The sequence below is a fragment of the Pleurodeles waltl genome, chromosome 6, assembly GCF_031143425.1.
Source record: "Pleurodeles waltl isolate 20211129_DDA chromosome 6, aPleWal1.hap1.20221129, whole genome shotgun sequence".
Taxonomy (NCBI): domain Eukaryota; kingdom Metazoa; phylum Chordata; class Amphibia; order Caudata; family Salamandridae; genus Pleurodeles; species Pleurodeles waltl.
In genome coordinates, this window is record NC_090445.1 from 24265457 (window position 1) to 24288199 (window position 22743).

At 46.5% G+C, this 22743-nt stretch overlaps 1 protein-coding gene across 2 annotated transcripts in view; it reads left to right on the top strand.

The window, feature by feature from the left end:
- Window positions 1–22743, top strand: part of NUP214 (nucleoporin 214) — a 387516-nt gene that overhangs the window by 304509 nt on the left and 60264 nt on the right. The window contains exons 30-32 of one of the 2 annotated variants that reach the window (XM_069237075.1): window positions 4213–4283; window positions 4780–4930; window positions 11730–11879. In XM_069237075.1, coding sequence (XP_069093176.1) covers window positions 4213–4283; window positions 4780–4930; window positions 11730–11879 — 372 coding nt within the window. The remainder of the gene's footprint in view (window positions 1–4212; window positions 4284–4779; window positions 4931–11729; window positions 11880–22743) is intronic. The other variant, XM_069237076.1, reaches the window with a different exon arrangement.

The window sequence follows — 22743 nt, forward strand, 5'->3', positions numbered from 1 at the left end:
ATGGGCACTATTACTACAATTCAACTCCTACCTCACCCTCTGCGGGGAAAAACAATCGAAGATGGAGTCGACGCCCATGCGCAATGGAGACAAAAGGAGGAGTCACTCGGTCCTGTGACTCGAAAGACTTCTTCGAAGAAAAACAACTTGTAACACTCCGGCCCAACACCAGATGGCGAGCTATTGCAGAACATGCAAATCTACTGCGACTGATGCCACGAACAGATGTACACTGGGTAAGTGACATTTTCATTCTGGTTACTGTAGGTTCAGCTTGAGTGAGCTTCAGACCCTTGTGGTCAGGCTGCTCCAAGATCGGCTAGAAGGAGTCCTAAAAATAAAAACAAAACTTGGGCAAGACATGGTGAAAATATGGGTTGCATCACATGTAGCTTTGGCACTTTATTTTTATTTTTGCTTATTGTAAACCTCCAAAAGTCAAAAAGTGAATTGAAATCTTAAGCTGCTGTATACTGGATTTCATTTTTGAATATTTCAAAGATAAGTGGCTTCTTCCTCTTCTTCCTTGCACAAAATGTTGGATAATCTGTTTTCACTTCCCTCTGCCCACCCCAATATAAAATACTTCCTTAGTTTAAATGCAAGAAGTCAGAATGCTGAAATATGAACTGTTTTTGAGGGACTGGCCATGGAAAGATTCACTAATGAAAAAGAGCAGGATGTGTCCGAGGGCAAAGTATTTTCACCTGGGGCGATGATCCTGCAGATGGTGTGTGGAAGTACATTGGTCCTGTGGATGGTGTGTGGAAGTACATTGATCCTGCAGATGGTATGTGGAAGTACATTGATCCTGCAGATGATGTGTGGAAGTACATTGATCCTGCAGATGGTGTGTGATCCTGCAGATGGTGTGTGGAAGTACATTGATCCTGCAGATGGTGTGTGATCCTGCAGATGGTGTGTGGAAGTACATTGATCCTTCGGATGGTGTGTGGAAGTACATTGATCCTGCAGATGGTGTGTGGAAGTACATTGATCCTGCAGATGGTGTGGGAAGTACATTGGTCCTGCAGATGGTGTGTGGCAGTACATTGGTCCTGCAGATGGTGTGTGGAAGTACATTGATCCTGCGGATGGTGTGTGGAAGTACATTGGTCCTGCGGATGGTGTGTGGAAGTACATTGGTCCTGCGGATGGTGTGTGGAAGTACATTGATCCTGCAGATGATGTGGGAAGTACATTGGTCCTGCAGATGGTGTGTGGAAGTACATTGGTCCTGCAGATGGTGTGTGGCAGTACATTGGTCCTGCAGATGGTGTGTGGCAGTACATTGGTCCTGCAGATGGTGTGTGGCAGTACATTGGTCCTGCAGATGGTGTGTGGAAGTACATTGGTCCTGCAGATGGTGTGTGGAAGTACACTGGTCCTGCAGATGGTGTGTGGAAGTACATTGGTCCTGCAGATGGTGTGTGGAAGTACATTGATCCTGCAGATGGTGTGTGGAAGTACATTGATCCTGCAGATGGTGTGTGATCCTGCAGATGGTGTGTGGAAGTACATTGATCCTGCAGATGGTGTGTGGAAGTACATTGATCCTGCAGATGGTGTGTGGAAGTACATTGGTCCTGCGGATGGTGTGTGGAAGTACACTGGTCCTGCGGATGGTGTGTGGAAGTACATTGGTCCTGCAGATGGTGTGTGGAAGTACATTGGTCCTGCGGATGGTGTTGATCCTGCAGATGGTGTGTGGAAGTACATTGGTCTTGCGGATGGTGTGTGGAAGTACATTGGTCCTGCGGATGGTGTGTGGAAGTACATTGGTCCTGCGGATGGTGTGTGGAAGTACATTAGTCCTGCAGATGGTGTGTGGATGTACATTGATCCTGCGGATGGTGTGTGGAAGTACATTGATCCTGCGGATGGTGTGTGGAAGTACATTGGTTCTGCAGATGGTGTGTGGAGATACATTGATCCTGCAGAAGTTGTGTGAAAGTACATTGGTCCTGCGGATGGTGTGTGGAAGTACATTGGTCCTGCAGATGGTGTGTGGAAGTACATTGGTCCTGCGGATGGTGTGTGGAAGTACATTGGTCCTGCGGATGGTGTGTGGAAGTACATTGATCCTGCAGAAGTTGTGTGGAAGTACATTGGTCCTGCAGAAGGTGTGTGGAAGTACATTAGTCCTGCAGATGGTGTGTGGAAGTACATTGATCCTGCGGATGGTGTGTGGAAGTACATTGATCCTGCGGATGGTGTGTGGAAGTACATTGGTCCTGCGGATGGTTGTGGAAGTACATTGATCCTGCGGATTGTATGTGGAAGTACATTGGTCCTGCGGATGGTGTGTGGAAGTACATTGATCCTGCAGAAGGTGTGTGGAAGTACATTGGTCCTGCGGATGGTGTGTGGAAGTACATTGATCCTGCAGAAGGTGTGTGGAAGTACATTGGTCCTGCGGATGGTGTGTGGAAGTACATTGGTCCTGCGGATGGTGTGTGGAAGTACATTGATCCTGCAGAAGGTGTGTGGAAGTACATTGGTCCTGCGGATGGTGTGTGGAAGTACATTGGTCCTGCGGATGGTGTGTGGAAGTACATTGGTCCTGCGGATGGTGTGTGGAAGTACATTAGTCCTGCAGATGGTGTGTGGAAGTACAATGGTCCTGCAGATGGTGTGTGGAAGTACAATGGTCCTGCGGATGGTGTGTGGAAGTACATTGGTCCTGCGGATGGTGTGTGGAAGTACATTAGTCCTGCGGATGGTGTGTGGAAGTACATTAGTCCTGCGGATGGTGTGTGGAAGTACATTGGTCCTGCGGATGGTGTGTGGAAGTACATTGATCCTGCGGATGGTGTGTGGAAGTACATTGATCCTGCGGATGGTGTGTGGAAGTACATTGATCCTGCGGATGGTGTGTGGAAGTACATTCGTCCTGCGGATGGTGTGTGGAAGTACATTGGTCCTGCGGATGGTGTGTGGAAGTACATTGGTCCTGCGGATGGTGTGTGGAAGTACATTGGTCCTGCGGATGGTGTGTGGAAGTACATTGATCCTGCGGATGGTGTGTGGAAGTACATTGATCCTGCGGATGGTGTGTGGAAGTACATTGATCCTGCGGATGGTGTGTGGAAGTACACTGATCCTGCGGATGGTGTGTGGAAGTACATTCGTCCTGCGGATGGTGTGTGGAAGTACATTGGTCCTGCGGATGGTGTGTGGAAGTACATTGATCCTGCGGATGGTGTGTGGAAGTACATTGATCCTGCGGATGGTGTGTGGAAGTACACTGATCCTGCGGATGGTGTGTGGAAGTACATTCGTCCTGTGGATGGTGTGTGGAAGTACATTGGTCCTGCGGATGGTGTGTGGAAGTACATTGGTCCTGCGGATGGTGTGTGGAAGTACATTGATCCTGCGGATGGTGTGTGGAAGTACATTGATCCTGCGGATGGTGTGTGGAAGTACATTGATCCTGCGGATGGTGTGTGGAAGTACACTGATCCTGCGGATGGTGTGTGGAAGTACATTCGTCCTGCGGATGGTGTGTGGAAGTACATTGGTCCTGCGGATGGTGTGTGGAAGTACATTGATCCTGCGGATGGTGTGTGGAAGTACATTGATCCTGCGGATGGTGTGTGGAAGTACACTGATCCTGCGGATGGTGTGTGGAAGTACATTGGTCCTGCGGATGGTGTGTGGAAGTACATTGGTCCTGCGGATGGTGTGTGGAAGTACATTGGTCCTGCGGATGGTGTGTGGAAGTACATTGGTCCTGCGGATGGTGTGTGGAAGTACATTGATCCTGCGGATGGTGTGTGGAAGTACATTGATCCTGCAGATGGTGTGTGGAAGTACATTGATCCTGCGGATGGTGTGTGGAAGTACACTGATCCTGCGGATGGTGTGTGGAAGTACATTCGTCCTGCGGATGGTGTGTGGAAGTACATTGGTCCTGCAGATGGTGTGTGGAAGTACATTGGTCCTGCAGAGAAACGCACTGTGGGGTGATTTTGCCTACGGCATTCAAGGAAGTGTTCTGCGATAGAACGTGGGCTAATCAGCGTAGTGCAGATGTGGTGCAGTGAGGCTGTAGTTAATCCTTGAGCTGCCACTGTGCTGTGTTAATTATTTTACCTTGTAGGGGAAGCATGGGTGGAATCTCAGTGTGTGCACATTTTGGTGAACGAGGAGCCCCTGCAAAGATGTCTGAATCAAAGTTTGCAGATAATGGCATGCATACTTTTTTCACAGGATTCGGTTCCAGTGGCACCAGTTCCCTGTTTGGCCAGGCACCAAGCTCAGGATCTAGCATGTTTGGCCAGGTAACAATGTTATAATACCTCTACATATTTCTGACGCTTGATCTCATTTAAAAGCTTCCAAGAAAACTTTCATCTCACATCCACTGAATTATATGGCTCCTTTCTCGTGAGTGGGACCTCTGGCCTATGCACCAGCTGTCTGTCATGGGTTGAGGCTTGCCAGCTCTTCGTAAGCTCAAACATTGACTTTGGATCTATGTTTCGCCTGGAACAACCTCCACTTACAGTATTACTTGCTTTTCTCCTTACTGCACTGCTCTGATGTACCATATGCTTAACTCTTGATAGAATCGCCATAAGGGGCGTAATCCCAACTGCTGCTCATGACACTGTCCTGGCAAACCGGTCCTGAAGCGAGAATCTGGTCCTAAAATTAGGGCAGCCTTTGGGAGACCGCCCTCTTGGAAGTGATACATTTTTTATGCCACTAGTGCAAGCTACCTGCTTATGTATACCTGTTATCAACCAGTGTTTTCTACATTTTTCACCTCCACAGCAGCCATCTTCCCCTGGTGGTGGCATGTTCGGGTCCAGTAACAGAGGTGGAGGATTCTTCAGTGGGCTTGGTGGGAAGCCCAGCCAGGAAGCGGCCAATAAGAACCCATTTGGTACTGCTGGCAGCGGGTTTGGGTCAACTGGTTCGACAAGTGAGTAAAACGTGAAAGAATAGGGGAAATAACTATTCCTTCTGGATGTAGACCAGTACCTGGCTATTTACAGAGCCAGGCATGTTATGGACATCAGTATGAGAATGGAGGACGTCATAAAATTGTCCTGTTTTGGCAGATGCGATAAAGTATACAGGACTGACATTCTAATGTATGGGCAGGGGAGATGGAGGTAATATATTGTGTCCTGTAACTTTCAGTTCATGAAGCCCCGTGCGTACTGAAAGGATTCATTAGGGTTGGATTATGACATTGTGCACCTGTTAGGAAATATGGGACCTCCTTTAGCGCTCGTCACACGGTATCTAGGTATTTTAAGCTGGGGGCATATATTACTTCAGTAGCAAATGAGCTGCCTGCACCATCAATCGTCACTCCCTTTGTCCACACAGCCTCTTTCCCTCTCCACTTTCCTCTCCCACTTCTACGGTTGTGCCTGTGTGTGTCCAGCCACCCTCCTTCATACTACGAGAATAGCCTTTTGAACAGTCTTGCTTGAAGTCCGAAGACAAGGCCTTGGATGCTCAAAACCATCAACACCTACTCCGCGAGGCACTTATTTCTAGCCTTAGTGACTATTTCCATACTCTAATATTCATCCCATCATGTTTTCTTATTGTGTGCCAATTTTCCCTTGTTATTTCACAACTCCAAATAATAACTAAGATATCTAGATGGGATAGATCAACAAAGGGTTGTAAACTCTCTCACGAGGGACTCTGAGTAATTGACCTGTTAGGCCTGCCAGGCCTTCATGTGTAAGAGGACCATCCGGTATAGAAGCCAACAGTGGTGGGAACCCTACAAGATTTTGAAGGCACATATTCAGATAGAGAAACAGGGAGCCCCATAGTATTCTGTCGACTGAAATAGGTGCAATTGAGCAATAAATAACGGAATTCAAAGAAAATCCTTTGGCAGGGGACCACCAGTGAAATCCATACCCAGGACAAATGCAACACTTTCTGAGGATTAGCACTCCGGGTTTCAACCTCAAACTGAGCCTCAGCTCCATAGCAAAGAATGACCATGAAATACCATGCCTCACACCTGCAACTGCCTCCGAAAAGGCTGTGGTACTCAACACCCTTCACAGCTGCTCAAGAACCATCTCAGCCCTAAAACGTAGTTTTGGCACTGGAGTAACATGGAGTCCAGGGTCTCAAACTTAAATGGCGAAAGACGCTATCTCAACCCTGAAAGCATGGGCTGCCCACATCATTGTCCAACTCTTCTCTGAAATTGACCTAGAAACCAACACTGGCCCTTTCACAATGTGAATCAACACCTACAGCCGCCTGGTGTAAGTCAAAGTGAGATCTAAATAGATACTCTGGAAGAACATTGTATCTCATCCAGCACAGCCCGCTCCGTGCCAGCCTACGTTTGAAGAGGCAATCTCTGAGGAGCTCTGAACATTTCCTCCTCCCCTAAAAAGCAGAGACCTAGAGAGCAAAGCCTCTGATCACCACAGTCCTTGCACAATCTGGGTCTCCCATTTGCAGTCTGTCCATAGTCTATGACCTTGATCCTGCTGCAGATCTTCCAGGCTCCTGCAAGGAGCCAGTGCAGAATGGCAGTAGACATAACGTTGGAATGATTGCAGCGTCTGTCCCGTAAGAGGCCCTGTCCTTACAACTGTAACCAGTCACGTCATCTCTAGCTGATAACACCTTCTATCATGCAGTAATCTAGCTGTGGTGGATCACCACAAACTAACAAAGAGGAGACTTTCCTCACCAAGAGGCTTTAGAAAACAAAGTGATTGGTACAATATGTGCCAGTGCTCAGAAGAAATTTAAAATGCTTTAACGAAAACTTTAAAGACCGCACCTAGACAGGAGTGGTCACACCACAAGTCTAAAATGTATAAAGGAGCACCCGTAGACCCTACATACATCAGGTGCCAATTTTTATCTGAGTCAGTAGTGGTCCACATTACTTAAGAGGTTGCGCTCAAAGGACTCTCCTCCGTCTGGCAAAGAAATCCAGTGCATCAGTACTGCTGGCAAGAAGGGTAGCCTGTGGTACTGCCACTCAGTGGCAGACAGCTAACTCGGTCTGACTGCTATCACAATATGACAGGTACTGCTCGGAGGAAATGGAGCCTCTAACAAAATACCATTCAGAGGCATACAGAAGGTGAAACAATGAACTAATTTTGGAAGGGAAAGTCATTCCTGATGCTGATATTAGGTCTGCCTTTGACACAGCCGATGCTGCCTGAGAAATTAACACCAGTATTCTCTGATGTCAAGCCTAGCTAAGAGTCACTAGATTCCAACCAAAAGTTCAGAAACAATGTCTAAGCATAACTTTTAATAGAATGCACCTTTTTGGCCCTTAGCTGACTCATTGCTAGAAAAAAAACCTTCCTCGTCATTCTGTCAGGCAAAAAACGTAAACAGATTGGATTATTTTTAAGTCTTGTGTAAACCTAGATATAGATATATTTTGCCTAAAAAAATAAAATAAAAAAAAAACAGAAAGAAAAAAGCTAACGTAACGGTGTAGTTAGTCAAAATGAGTTAAAAACTAAAGTTTAGGGACCAAAGAAGGTGAAATTCATCAGTTATAATACAGGGCGCTCACTATAACTTCCGCCACCGTTATGTACTATTTATGACTCTCATATCACATCACTCATGGCATATTAAATGACATCGCAGATGTCATCTCAGATACCATCATTGACATCACTGATGACATCATCCAATTAATGTGATAGTTTTCTATACACTTTTCAGAGGTATTCAACAAGGTACACCTGGACCACCTCTGTAGTGATAATAAGTTTCCCCTTTCGCAACCTGCAGAACATTAAGCATACCTGTGAAAGCACCCACATTTAGTAGATGATACGCTCTTTCATTTTTTACTGATATACAGGTGCATATGGAACATAATGCCCATGTAGACATTTATACATTCCGCAACTTGTTTAACCTTGAATATCGTTCAAAATAATGTTTGGTTATTATTTGCCGTAATGAGAAGTACGTTATATTCCTTTTCCAACCTAGTATTTGAAGTCATTGGCTTCACATCTATGCCTTTTCCTCTGATAAGGCATGCACAGCAAGGTCCTTCTCGTAACTCTGTAGTTTCTAAATATACCATACACCTATTCCTGAAGAGTAGACTGGAGTACACCATTAGAACAATGCTTACAAGCATATGCATCTTGAACTGTTAGTGAGTCACCCATACATTATACATTCTTCAGCAATGTGTCCCCAAATTTACACTGAACTTCTGGATACAAACACATGCACCTTATACATCTCTCCAGTTTATATTGAAATTGTCAATAGCATCACAAGACTGTTCTTTCATGTCCATATGTGCACAGCAGTTCCCAAGGGAGCAATGTATTGTAAGGATAAGCTTCTGTTTCTCATATTTTACCAAGGGGACTTTGATTTAAACCAAAACTAATTTGTAAAGTATGTGTGCAACTCATTGTAGTTATGCTCAGTGTCTGCCTTGTTTAAATGAAGTACTGTTTGTACTATAAACTTTGCCAGACCGAATCAGGTTTGTCTCCAAGGCTACACTATTTCTGTTTTGTCCATATACACATGTACATACTGTCATCCTATGTGGGCCATTACTACCTACTTTGTTTTACAAAATGACCTAGCAGTTTATAGAATAATTGGAGGAGTAATAGCTTGGATGATGTCATCAGTGATGTCATTTGAGATGTGTAGGAAGTTGGTTCTGTATATACTATCTCAAAGTGAGAGATAGTGTGCACAGAGTCCGAGTGTTCCCCTTACAGGTTGATAGTAGCAAAATTAGATAATACTAATGCTCTATTTTGTGGTAGTGTGGTCGAGCAGTAGGCTTATCAGAGGGTAGTGTTAAGCATTTGTTGTATACACACACACAATAAATGAGGAACACACACTCAGAGACAATTCCAGGCCAATAGGTTTTTATATAGACAAATATAATTTTCTTAATTTATTTTAGAACCACAAGATTAACATTTTAGGTAAGTACATAAATTGTAAGGTACTTCACACAGGTAAGTATAGAACTTTGATTTAAAACAGTAGTACACACAGTTTTGGTTAAAATGGCAATATGCTATTTTAAAAGTGGACACTCCAAAAATCAACAGTTCCTGGAGGAGGTAAGTATTGGTTAGTTTTTCAGGTAAGTAAAATACTTACAATTTCAGTCTCCTGGGCATAGGCAGCCCACCATTGGGGGTTCAAGGCAACCCCAAAGCCACAGCACCAGCAACACAGGGCTGGTCAGGTGCAGAGATCAAAGGAGGGCCCAAACAACCCAGGCGCCTATGGAGAACAGGGGTGCTCCAGTTGCAGTCTGCTAGCAGGTAAGTACTTGCGTCCTCAGGGAGCAGACCAGGGGAGTTTTGTAGAGCACTGGTGGGGGGGGGCACATACAAGTACACAAAACACCCCCTCAGCGGCACAGGGTTGGCTGAGTGCAGTGTGCTAATTAGGTGTCAGATTTGCCGTAGTAAACAATGGAGGGACCCAGGGTCACTCTGGCGATGCAGGCAGGGCACAGGGGGGCTTCTTGGGCCAGCCACTGACTGGGCTAGGATGAGGGCCACTTGCTGGTCAGGTGGTTCCTCTCGGTCCTGGGGGCTGCGGGTGCAGTGCTTGGCCCAGGCATTGGGTTCCTTTGTTACCAGGTAGTTGCGGTCAGGGGGAGCCTCTGGATCCTCTCTGTAGGCGTCGCTGTGGGGGTGCCTGAAGGTCGACTCAGGGTGTCCACGTCGTTGGAGTTGCCTGGGAGTCCTGTCTACAGTGTTGGTTGTCCTGAACTCGAGCCGGGGGTGTCGGGTGCAGAGTGTGAAGACTCACGCTTCTGGCGGGAAGTTGGAGTCTCTTTAAAGTTGGTTTCTTGTTGCTGTTTTTGAACAGAGCCGCTGTTCTCGGGAGGTTCCTGGTCCTTTAGGTACAGGAAGTCCTCTGAGTCCTCAGAGGTCGCTGGTCCCGCTGGATCCGTCGCTGTGCAGGTTCTTTGAGTCGGGAGACAGGCTGGTGGGGCTGGGGCCAAGTCAGTTGTCATCTCCGTCATCTCTGCGGGGCTTTAAGGTCAGCAGTCCTTCTTGCAAGAATCTGACTCCCTGGGTTCAGGGTCGCCTCTAAATACTGAATTTAGGGGTGTGTTTAGGTCTGGGGGCAGTAGCCAATGGCTGCTGTCCTGGAGAGTGGCTACACCCTCTTTGTGCGACCTCCCTGAGGGGAGGGTGGCACATCCCTATTCCTATTTGGGGAATCCTCCAAACCCATGATGGCAGGGGTCACCTCAGCTCAGACTGGTAGGTGACTCCTCCTTGTTTTTCTCATTATCCCCTCTGGACTTGCAGCCAAAAGCGGGGGCTGTGTCCAGGGGGCAGGCATCTCCACTAGCTGGAGTGCCCTGGGGCAATGTAACATGAAGCCTGATCCTTTGAGGCTTGCTGCTAGGTGTTACAGTTCCTGCAGGGGGGAGGTGTGAAGCACCTCCACCCAGTGCAGGCTTTGTTTCTGGCCTTAGAGAGCACAAAGGCTCTCACCCCATGGGGTCAGAAACTCGTCTCAGTGGCAGGCTGGCACAGACCAGTCAGTCCTGCACTGAAGGATTGGGTAAAATACAGGGGCTCTGTGCATTTATTAAGAAATCCAGCACTGGCATCAGTGTGGGTTTATTATTCTGAAAAGGTGGGTACCAAACTTCCCAGTGTTCAGTGTAGCCATTATGGAACTGTGAGTTTGTTTTACATACTCCCAGATCATATACTTAATATGGCCACACTGTACTTACAATATCTAAGAATTGGCTTAGAAACTATAGGAGCTTTTTGCTTATGCAGCTATGCCCTCACCTTTGGTATAGTGCGCCCTGCCTTAGGGCTTTAAGGCATGCTAGAGGGGTGACTTACCTATGCCACAGGCAGTATTTTGGGTGCATGGCATCCTGAGGGGGATGCCATGTCGACGTTTCCTTTTTCTCCCCACCCACACACACAATCTGCAATGGTAGTGTGCATGTGTTAGGTGAGGGGTCCCTTATGCTGAAGCCGTTAGGGCCCTTCCCTGGTCACAGGGCCCTTGGTACCAGTGGTACCTTTTAGAAGGGACTTATCTGTGTGCCAGTTGTGGAAACAATGGTACATTTTTAGTGAAAGAACACAGGTGCTAGGGCCTGGTTAGCAGGATCCCAGCACACTTCTAAGTCAAGTCAGCATCAATATCAGGCAAAAAGTTGGGGGGGGCGGGGGTAACTGCAACAGGGAGCCATTTTCCTACAAATTGTATTCACTGATGTTAACAATGATGTCATTTAATATGTTAAGAGTGATGTAATATGAGCGTTCATCAGCGGTGCACAATGAGCTAACTATAACTTGCAGCCATAGGTTAACTGGTTGCAGGCGAGAGGGGCTGGGGAGGTTTGCTATTGTGGGACCTGGCCACGGGCCTCCATCTTGTTTTTGTTAGATTTAGGAGTGCATTCCTCGTGACTGTTTATGCAGTCTGCGGTTCCCCATGCCTGTGGTCAAGTGCCCCGTTTGTCTCAACTTCTCTTTCTGAATGTAGCAGTGCAGTGTGAGTGTCTGTTACTGCTTTATATCTTGAGAATTTTATTGCTTGAGAGAGTGCGATTGTTGTGTCTGTTCCCTGGGCAAAACCTGTTTCAAAAGGAAGCTGTGCCCGAAGAGTCCAGTGGAAGCATGCTTTTTCCTGCTTTAAGTTGACCTGTGCAGTGCTTAGTGCAAACCTACTCACTAGTGTCTTTTCCCCAAATCTAGGTGCATCCTCCCTGTTCGGAAATAGTGGGGCTAAGGCCTTTGGATTTGGGAGTTCATCCTTCGGTGAGCAGAAGCCCTCAGGGACCTTCAGTGCTGGTGAAGGAAGTGTAGCAAGTCAAGGATTTGGCTTCCCAAGCCCAAGCAAAACAGGTACTGCTGATTCTGCTTCGCCTTTGCAGGGAGGGCTCTATGCCGAAACAGTATACCTACTTGATTCCATGGATCAGAGCTCCCTATGCCACTCACAATTTTCAGGCAGGGCCTGAGTAGCCCCCAGGCCAGTTCTAACCAGTGCATGCACTCACAAAGCCACGGTATAGATTACTTGTATACCATTAGTAGGACTGTGCCCACTCGCACCTTTCAAAGCAGTCCCTGCGGGGGAACTGTAAGCCTTGACTTCCGCAGCAGTAGTATAGACAAAAGCTCCCTGAGGTTGGGTTGTGTAAATTGACTTTATTAAATCTTTTCTCTTTCATTCTTTTTTCTTCTTATGCAAAATTGAGACTTTTGTACCTGGTTTGTCATCTGTCATTCCAACTTCAAGTAAAAATTTAAAACTTACATATACAGAAATATATGTTTGATGGCATGTGTGGCTGTAGATACACATGCACTGCATATTTCTGCCATTTCGTGTTGGGTGCGGATGTGTACAAATTGTTTTTCTTCGAAGAAGTCGTGAGAGTCACGAGGTAAAGTGACCCCTCCTTCCGGCGGTGCTGTGCATGGGCATCGACTCCATTGTTAGATTGTTTTCTTTCCGCCATCAGGTTCGGACGTGTTATTTAGTGCTCTGGTTCGAGACCGCTTCTGGCCCCCTTCGGAATAACTCTGACTTCTATACCCATCAGTATTGTTTTTGATCGCGTTTCATTCACATACTGAGAATCGGGTCGACGTACTCTGCTCCCGGCCTTCGAGCCTTGCCCGATCGGACCTCTCTTTTCCACACTAAGGTACCTAACTGAAATGCACTGCTGATGGAACAAACAGCTTTTTATTTTTGACCTAGGTGTCACACCAAATACTCTCACGCAGACCTCCACTTGGTTAAACTTTGTTCATCACTAGATCACAATGAAGAGGACTGTGAGGCCTGTTGATCGTTTAGGTCCAAGAAGACGCTACAAAATTTTCAGACACGTCGAAAAGAAATGCAGTGAAAAGACCTCAAGGAGACGCCTGATATCTTCACTCTCCAGAACATGAGCTGCAGGAAGTGTTCCACAAGGCCATTGCAGCGGAAAAGGAGTCCTGATCAATTTCAGAATCTGTAGTCAGAGTCTGAAGAGGGCATGCAAGCACAACAGATACCATCGGCACAGCACACAGTAATATGTTCAAAGCCCCATGTACCTAGGAAGCATTCTGCTTCAACAGAGACTAAGGCTATCGGATCACCACTGACAGAAGGACATGGTCGGCACCGAACAATTGCCAAGGATGCCCCAACCTTACGGCTCGGCAAAGCTTGAAGACCCCTCTAATAAAATGGCCTTCAAGGTTTCGGCACCAACCCAACCTTGTCTTTCTTCAGTCCCAACAACGTCAGCATCCAGCTTTTCTGCACTGAAACCAAAACCTTCATCAGCATGCAGCTTTTCAGCACTGAAACCAAAACATTCTTCGGCACCAAAAATTTTGTTTGTTTGGATCAAAACCATCTGTTTCAGCGCCAGGGCCTATTTTACAGACTATGGCAGAGAAGCTCGATCTGAAACAAGCCTATACATATTCAACCAAATACTGGTCAGATCGTTGAAAAATCTTGCCATCATAAGCCACATACTTCATTTGAGGAGGCTGTTGATGTCCAACCACCTCCACAGAAGAAAAAGGAAAAGGGCATTGCCACCGTCTAATACCTCTACTTTTACCACCCTCTCCTCCTCCTTCTTCACCACATCATTCACACTTGCAGGCAGAAGATTTAATACATGAAACTCCATTAGGGTCTCCACACTCGTATGTAGAAGATAAGGGGAGGGCTGATGACACACAGCCGCCACCATTAGATCCTTGGCACACATATGATATTGACCCACCAGGGGACACTGATCCTGTTTTATGTCCGACAGAACTATCTCCACCAGATGACACAACATCTTTTAACGAGCTGGTAGCTAGGGCGGCTACATACCATCAGGTCCCATTGCATAAGGGCCCTAGAGAGGATGATTTTCCTATTCAAAATTATTTTTTCCACCAATAAGGCACCTCAGTATCTGCCCATGTTAAAGGGGATGGCACTGCACGTGGATGAAATTTTTGAAGATCCTGTTCGCGCCCGAATAAGTACACCCAGGGTTGACTAAAAATATAAACCGGCCCGATCAGGGCCTGCTTCTATAAAGGGACAGATTTCACTGGATTCCTTAGTAGTCTCTAGTGCTTGCAAAAGAGCTTATTCTCAGACTTCTGGGGATGCGCCTCCTCCAGAAAAGGAGTCAAAGCTCATTGACGCTTCAAACAAAAGGGGGTGGGGTTTCAAGCAGCCAACCACTGGAGGATTGGCAACACACAGGCCCTTTTGGCAAGATACGACGGGGCACACTGGGATGCGATGGAAGATCTTATTCAGCATCTCCCAGAAGAATAAAAAAAAAGGGACAACAACTACAGGAGGGCAAGTTAATTTCCAATATTTGTATTAAATCTGCTCTTGATGCGGCAGATACAGCTGCCAGCAGAATAATACAAGTGTATTATTACACCGTCACGCATGGCTGCATATATCAGGTTTTAAACCTGAAGTCCATCAAATACTGTTAAATTCCCCCTTTGATCAGGAACCTCTTTTTGGTCCACAAGTAGACCAGGCTTAAGAAAAAAATGAAAAAAGATGCTGCTGTTGCAAAGTCTATGGGAGCTCTACAAACTCCTGGAAGCCGAGGCTCCTTTCGTAAAATGACTTTCAAAGTAATAAACAAACAGCATCAGAATCCTCTACAACTTTCAGACAACAAAATTTACCAGCCCCTTCAAGAGGTTCTTATAAAGGATCATACAGGGGACACAACCAAAGAGAGAGGAAGACGTGCCTCTACTCGTACCATCCCTTCCACTTCTTTCCTCATTTCCCCCAATCACACAACAGCTGTTGGGGGACATCTACAGAAATATTTCCCCAGCTGGCAAAATATAACAGACCAATGGGTGGTGCACATTATCCAACATGGTCATTGCCATGAGCTCATAACCACACCTCCAGATATACCACCAAAAAAGCACAAACTCACTCTAGAACATCTACAATTCTTAAAGCAAGAGGTACAGGTTCTGCTTCACAAAGGAGCAATAGAGTTGGTTCCCAGTCATCAAAAGGGAAAATTAGTTTATTTTCTGTGTTTTCTCATTCCCAAAAAAGATGTGTCCCTTCATCAAGTTCTAGATCTCAGACTACTGAATCAATACATCCTATCAGAGCATTTTCATATGGTCACTTTACAAGATTCAATAACACTATTACAACAAGGAGACTTTGGCTTCCCTAGATCTAAAGGATGCTTATTTCCACATCCCAATACATCTAGCACCCAGAAAATATTTCAGATTTTTCATACAAGGCAGATATTACCAGGTCAAAGTTCTCCCATTCAGAGTAACAGCTGCACCTTGTGTTTTCACAAAATGCCTTGCAGTAGTCGCAATGCATCTACGCAGACAAAGCGTTCATGTCTTCCCATATCTGGACGATTGACTTATCTAATCCAGGTCCCTTCTGCAGTGTCTGCAGCACAAACACACACAGTCATTCAACTCCTACACCAGTTAGGGTTTACCATCAACATACAAAAATCACACCTACACTGTCTCAGATACAGCCTTACTTTGGAGCTGTTCTCAACACATATTTGGGATTAGCCTACCCCAATACAATCAGGATTCAGAATATAACAACTCTATTGAGTCAACTATTACCTGATCAATATGTCCCACTACAAGCAATCCAAACATTTCTAGGGATGATGGCATCTTGTATTACAGTAGTCACATATGCAAGGCTACACATGAGTCCACTGCAGGAGTGTCTGGTGAGTCAGTGGTCTCAGGCACAGGGTCAATTATACGATCTAGCGTTGGTAGACAGACACACTCACTCTTCTCCGCAATGGTGGAACACACAATACAAAAGGGTGGTTGTTTCTAGACCCTGTCCCCAGCGCCCCCTCTAACAGCTGACGCCTTCCTTAAAGGTTAGGGTGCTCATCTCCTCAATATAGGGGATGTGGGACACCAAACATTAGGCTCTACATATAAATTACTTGAAGTTTCAGGCAATTCACCTAGCACTCAAAGCTTTTCTGGTTCACCTCCAAGGCAAGACTGTTCTAGTCCGGACGGACAATACAACAGCCATGTTTTATTTACAAAAACAGGGGGGGAGGGAACACTCTACAGTTGTCTTGACTAGCTCAGACAATATGGCATTGGGCAATTCGACTCCACATTCAACTGTTAGTGGAACACCTCCCAGTGGCGGGCAACGATCTTGCCGACCTACTCAACAGGACGCGTCAACAAGTCCACGAGTGGGAACTCCATCCTCAAGTCCTACAAAAATACTTCCACGAGCGGGGATTTCCACACATAGATCTGTTCACAACAGCATACAACACAAAATGCCCAAACATTGCCTCCAGGCTCCCACACACCCTCTCCAAGGGCAATGCTCTATGGATAAATTGGTCAGGGATATTTGCTTACGCTTTTCCACCACTCCCTCTCCTTCCCCTTATGGTGAGGAAACTCAGACAATTCTCTCTCACCGTTATTCTGGTGGCTCCCACTTGGGCACATCAACCATGGTTCACAACACTACTTGAACTTTCAGTATTTCCACACAAGAAGCTTCCCCTATGCCCGGACCTTTTCACTCAAAACCATGGAGAAATCAGAAACCCAAATCACTCAACCATGTGATTTGGCTCCTGGGTCATAGAGTTTGGATATTTACGCTTATCTCCTTGAATGCATGACCATTCTTAAGGAAACATGCAAACCCACAACAAAAGCATGCTACACCGCTAAATGGAAAAGGTTTGTTATTTATTGTCAAAGTAAACAAATTGATCCGTTTAATGTAACTATTCAAGCTATTGTTTGCTATTTGCTCTACTTCCAAACTTTTGGCCTAGCATATACCTCAATATGGCTGCATTTGGCAGCAATAGCAATTTATCTACAAAATAGTCAATATTTAACATTATACAAAATTCCAGTTATTAAAGCATTTATGGTATGTCTTAAAAGTGATTCCACCCACAGTGCCTCCAGCACCAACATGAAATCCTAATATTGTGCTCACCAGACTTATGAGACCTCCATTTAAACCTTTATATAAATGTCAAATCCAATTTCTTTCTTGGAAAGTAGCTTTTTGGGGGGCAATCCCTTCACTATGACGTGTGAGTGAACTTCTGCCATTAACCTTAGGTGAACCTTTTTTCCAGGTAGATAAGGATAGGGTAGAACTTCGTACAGTCTCAAAGTTTCTTCCAAAAGTGGTTTCTGCTTTTCACCTGAACCAATTGGTTCAGTTACCAGTCTTCTTTCCTCATTCTGATTCCGTTTCTGAAAGAGCTCTACACACCTTAGATGTTAAAAGAGCATTAATGTACTACATTGATAGAACTAAAGACTTTCGTAACACTTTCTAGAAATGGGGTCTCTAGTTGGCAGTTGTCCAAGTAGGAACCACAGTCTTAGTCAGGGTAAGTCACACACAATCCAGATTATCGTGTGCCCCCCTCTGGTAGCTTGGCACTGAGCAGTCAGGCTTAACTTGGAAGGCAATGTGTAAAGTAGTTGTGCAATAAATCATGCAATAACAGTGAAAACACCACAAAAATACACCACACAGGTCTAGAAAAATATAAGATATTTATCTGAGGAAATTAAGGTCAAAACGATCAAGATTTGATAAGCACAAGTTGAAATATCACTTTTGCAATGATAAGAAGAGTTTTAAGTCTTTAAAAATCAACAAACGTCTCTTGTGTGCACAGAGTACCTGCCATGTGTCAAAATTACACGCACAGAGACCGCAGGGGAGGGGATGCGTGGAAAAAGGAAGGTGTGCGTGATTTCTGGACAGGCATAGGTTGATTCTTCCTACACTGCAAGGGCTTTGCGACGATTTCCGTTGCGCAGTCTTGGATCCTCACTGTGATGCAGGGCCTTTTGACGCCCAGGGACGATGCGTGGAAATCCTGGGCGTGCAGGACGAAGTCACAGGTGCTGCGTCGATCCGATGGGTGATGCCGATGCGTTGGAGTTTCTGTCACACGGCAGGTGCTGCGTCGATTCCTCACGCAGGAAGTCGGGCTGCGTCGTTCTGGCTCTGCAATGCATCGATCCGGTGGCTGTGCATCGAATCTCCACTCAGGGAGCCGGGCTGAGTCATTCTGGGTCAGCGATGCAATGATTATTTCACCGCTAGGCAGGCTGTGCATCCATTCCAGCAGGCTGTGCATCGATTTTCCCCACACCTGGAGTTCCTTTAAAGACAAAAAATATTTTTGGCCCTGAGAATTCAGAAACAGGAGGCAAGCTCAATCCAAGCCCTTGGAGAGCACTTCTCAGCAGAGCCAGAGGCCAGCATGGCAGCAAAAGCAGTCCAGGTGAGTCCTTTGGGCAGCCAGGCTGCTCCTCTTGGCAGGTTGCGTGGTCTGGTTCAGAGTGTCTGACCCAGGAAGTGTGTGAGTTGGGGTCAGGGCCCCAGGTTATATACCCAAAAGGGCCTTTGAGGTGAGGGAGACTTCAAAGAGTGGTTTTGAAGTGCACCTGGTCCCTTTTCAGTACAACTCTGTCTGCCAGGGTCCCAGTAGGGGGTATGGCAGTCCATTGTGTGAGGGCAGGCCACTGTGTTTGTGGTTGTTTGGGTGAAATGCACAAGGGAACTGTCAACCAACCCAGCCCAGACGTGGATTGGAGACAGGCTGTAAGACACAGATGGATTTTAAGTGCAGAGAAATGCTCACTTTCTAAAAGTGGCATTTCTAAAATAGTAATATAAAATCCAACTTCACCAATAAGCAGGATTTTGTATTACCATTCTGGCCATACTAAATATGACCTGTTTACCCCTTTCCGATCAAAATCTACCACTCAAACAGTATATGAGGGTAGCCCTAATGTTAACCTATGAAAGGAGCAGCCCTCACAGCAGTGGAAAACGAATTTAGGAGTTTTCCACTACCAGGACATAAAAAACACACAGATATATGTCCTGCCTTTTACCTACAAAGCACTCTGCCCTCGGGTACCTTGGGCCTACCTTAGGGGTGACATATGTAGAAAAAGGGGAGTTTAAGGCTTGGCAAGTACTTTTAAATGCCAAGTCGAAGTGGCAGTGAAACAGCACACACAGGCCTTGCGATGGCAGGCCTGAGACATGGTTAAGGGGATACTTATGTGGGTGGCACAATCAGTGCTGCAGGCCCACTAGTAGCATTGAAGATACAGGCGCTGGGCACATGTAGTGCAATTTACTAGGGACTTACAAGTAGATCAAATGTGTCAATTGGGTATGAACCAATGTTACCATGTTTTAAGGGCATGAGCATATGCACTTTAGCACTAGTTAGCAGTGGTAAAGTGCGCAGAGTCCTAAAACCAGCAAAAACTGTGTTAAAAAAAAAAAAAAAGGTAGGGGGAGGCAGGCAAAAAGTTGGGGATGACTACCCTAAGGCTGTCAGGTATAACAACACTTAACAACTTGTTGTGGTTTTTTCACCTCCACATGCTATATCTAAACCAGGTATATCAAGATTGATAATCAAATGTATCCAGCTATGCGATATTAAAGCTAAAAGATATCTACCCATACCGCCTAGAGCACACTCAACTCGTACAAAGTACAGTACAGTAGGTGCATCTGCTTTTTTTTAGGAAACATACCAATCATTGACATCTGCAAAGCAGCAACATGGTCAGATCCACACATATTTACCAAACTTTACTGTGTGGATGTCTTCACACGGCAACAGGCAAATGTTGGACAAGCTGTGCTTCGTACTCGTTTTCAGACAACTGCAACACCCACGGGTTAGCCACCACTTTTGAGACGGCACTGCTTTAGATTCTATGCTGAGCATGTGTATCTACAGCCACATATGCCATTGAACGGATTATGTTACTTACCCTGTAAGCATCTGTTCGCGGCATGTAGTACTGTAGATTCACATGTGCCTGCCCACCTCCCCGGACACTCATGGCTGTTGCAGTATTTTGTATTACACTTCACATGCATGGATATCTCCTACTAACATTATATTCACACCCCATTCTCACCTGACTTCAAGAAAACGATCTAACAATGGAGTTGATGCCCATGCGCAGTATCTCCTAAGGGAGGGTGTAGGAAGTTGGCTCTGTATGTGCTATTTCAAAGTAAGGAATAGCATGCACAGAGTCCAAGGGTTCCCCTTAGAGGTAAGATAGTGGCAAAAAGAGATAATGCTAATGCTCTATTTTGTGGTAGTGTGGTCGAGCAGTAGGCTTATCAAAGGAGTAGTGTTAAGCATTTGTTGGACATACACACAGGCAATAAATGAGACAAATCCAGCCAATAGGTTTTGTTATAGAGAAAAATATCTTTTCTTAGTTTATTTTAAGAACCACAGGTTCAAATTTTACATATAATAACTCATTTGAAAGGTATTGCATGTAAGTACTTTATGAACTTTGAATCATTTCATTAGCATGTATACTTTTCACATAAAACACAATAAGCTGTTTTAAAAGTGGACACTTAGTGCAATTTTCACAGTTCCTGGGGGAGGTAAAGTAATGTTAGTTTTAACAGGTAAGTAAGTCACTTACAGGTTTCAGTTTTTGGTCCAAGGTAACCCACCGTTGGGGGTTCAGAGCAACCCCAAAGTTACCACACCAGCAGCTCAGGGCCGGTCAGGTGCAGAGGTCAAAGAGGTGCCCAAAACGCATAGGTTTCAATGGAGAGAAGGGGGTGCCCCGGTTCCAGTCTGCCAGCAGGTAAGTACCCGCGTCTTCGGAGGGCAGACCAGGGGGGTTTTGTAGGGCACCGGGGGGACACAGGTCAGCACAAAAAGTACACCCTCAGCAGCGCGGGGGCGGCCGGGAGCAGTGTGCAAACACGCGTCGGGTTTATAATGGTTTTCAATGAGAGATCAAGGGATCTCTTCAGCGTTGCAGGCAGGCAAGGGGGGGGCTCCTCGGGGTAGCCACCACCTGGGCAAGGGAGAGGGCCTCCTGGGGGTCACTCCTGCACAGGAGTTCCGTTTCTTTAGGTGCTGGGGGCTGCGGGTGCAGAGTCTTTTCCAGCCGTCGGGAAATGGAGTTCAGGCAGTCGCGGTCAGGGGGAGCCTCGGGATTCCCTCTGCAGGCGTCGCTGTGGGGGCTCAGGGGGGACCACTTTGGTTACTCACAGTCGTAGAGTCGCCGGAGGGTCCTCCCTGAAGCGTTGTTTCTCCACCAGTCGAGTCGGGGTCGCCGGGTGCAGTGTTGCAAGTCTCACGCTTCTTGCGGGGAGTTGCAGGGGTCTTTAAATCTGCTCCTTGAAACAAAGTTGCAGTTCTTGTGGAGCAGTGCCGCTGTCCTCGGGAGTTTCTTGTCTTTCTTGAAGCAGGGCAGTCCTCAGAGGATTCAGAGGTCGCTGGTGCCTTGGAAAGCGTCGCTGGAGCAGGTTTCTTTTGGAAGGCAGGAGACAGGCCGGTAGGACTGGGGCCAAAGCAGTTGGTGTCTTCTGTTCTTCCTCTGCAGGGGTTTTTCAGCTCAGCAGTCTTCTTCTTCAGGTAAGTTGCAGGAATCTGTTTTCCTAGGTTCAGGGAAGCCCTTAAATACTAAATTTAAGGGTGTGTTTAGGTCTGGGGGGTTAGTAGCCAATGGCTACTAGCCCTGAGGGTGAGTACACCCTCTTTGTGCCTCCTCCCAAAGGGAGGGGGTCACATCCCTAATCCTATTGAGGGAATCCTCCATCTGCAAGATGGAGGATTTCTAAAAGTTAGAGTCACTTCAGCTCAGGACACCTTAGGGGCTGTCCTGACTGGCCAGTGACTCCTCCTTGTTGTTTTCTTTGTTTCCTCCAGCCTTGCCGCCAAAAGTGGGGGCCGTGGCCGGAGGGGGCGGGCAACTCCACTAGCTGGAGTGTCCTGCTGTGCTGTGACAAAAGGGGTGAGCCTTTGAGGCTCACCGCCAGGTGTTACAGCTCCTGCCTGGGGGAGGTGTTAGCATCTCCACCCAGTGCAGGCTTTGTTACTGGTCTCAGAGTGACAAAGGCACTCTCCCCATGGGGCCAGCAACATGTCTCTAGTGTGGCAGGCTGCTGGAACCAGTCAGCCTACACAGATAGTTGGTTAAGTTTCAGGGGGCACCTCTAAGGTGCCCTCTGTGGTGTATTTTACAATAAAATGTACACTGGCATCAGTGTGCATTTATTGTGCTGAGAAGTTTGATACCAAACTTCCCAGTTTTCAGTGTAGCCATTATGGTGCTGTGGAGTTCGTGTTTGACAGACTCCCAGACCATATACTCTTATGGCTACCCTGCACTTACAATGTCTAAGGTTTTGCTTAGACACTGTAGGGGCACAGTGCTCATGCACTGGTGCCCTCACCTATGGTATAGTGCACCCTGCCTTAGGGCTGTAAGGCCTGCTAGAGGGGTGTCTTACCTATACTGCATAGGCAGTGAGAGGCTGGCATGGCACCCTGAGGGGAGTGCCATGTCGACTTACTCATTTTGTTCTCACTAGCACACACAAGCTCGTAAGCAGTGTGTCTGTGCTGAGTGAGGGGTCTCCAGGGTGGCATAAGACATGCTGCAGCCCTTAGAGACCTTCCCTGGCATCAGGGCCCTTGGTACCAGAGGTACCAGTTACAAGGGACTTATCTGGATGCCAGGGTGTGCCAATTGTGGATACAAAAGTACAGGTTAGGGAAAGAACACTGGTGCTGGGGCCTGGTTAGCAGGCCTCAGCATACTTTCAATTCAAAACATAGCATCAGCAAAGGCAAAAAGTCAGGGGGTAACC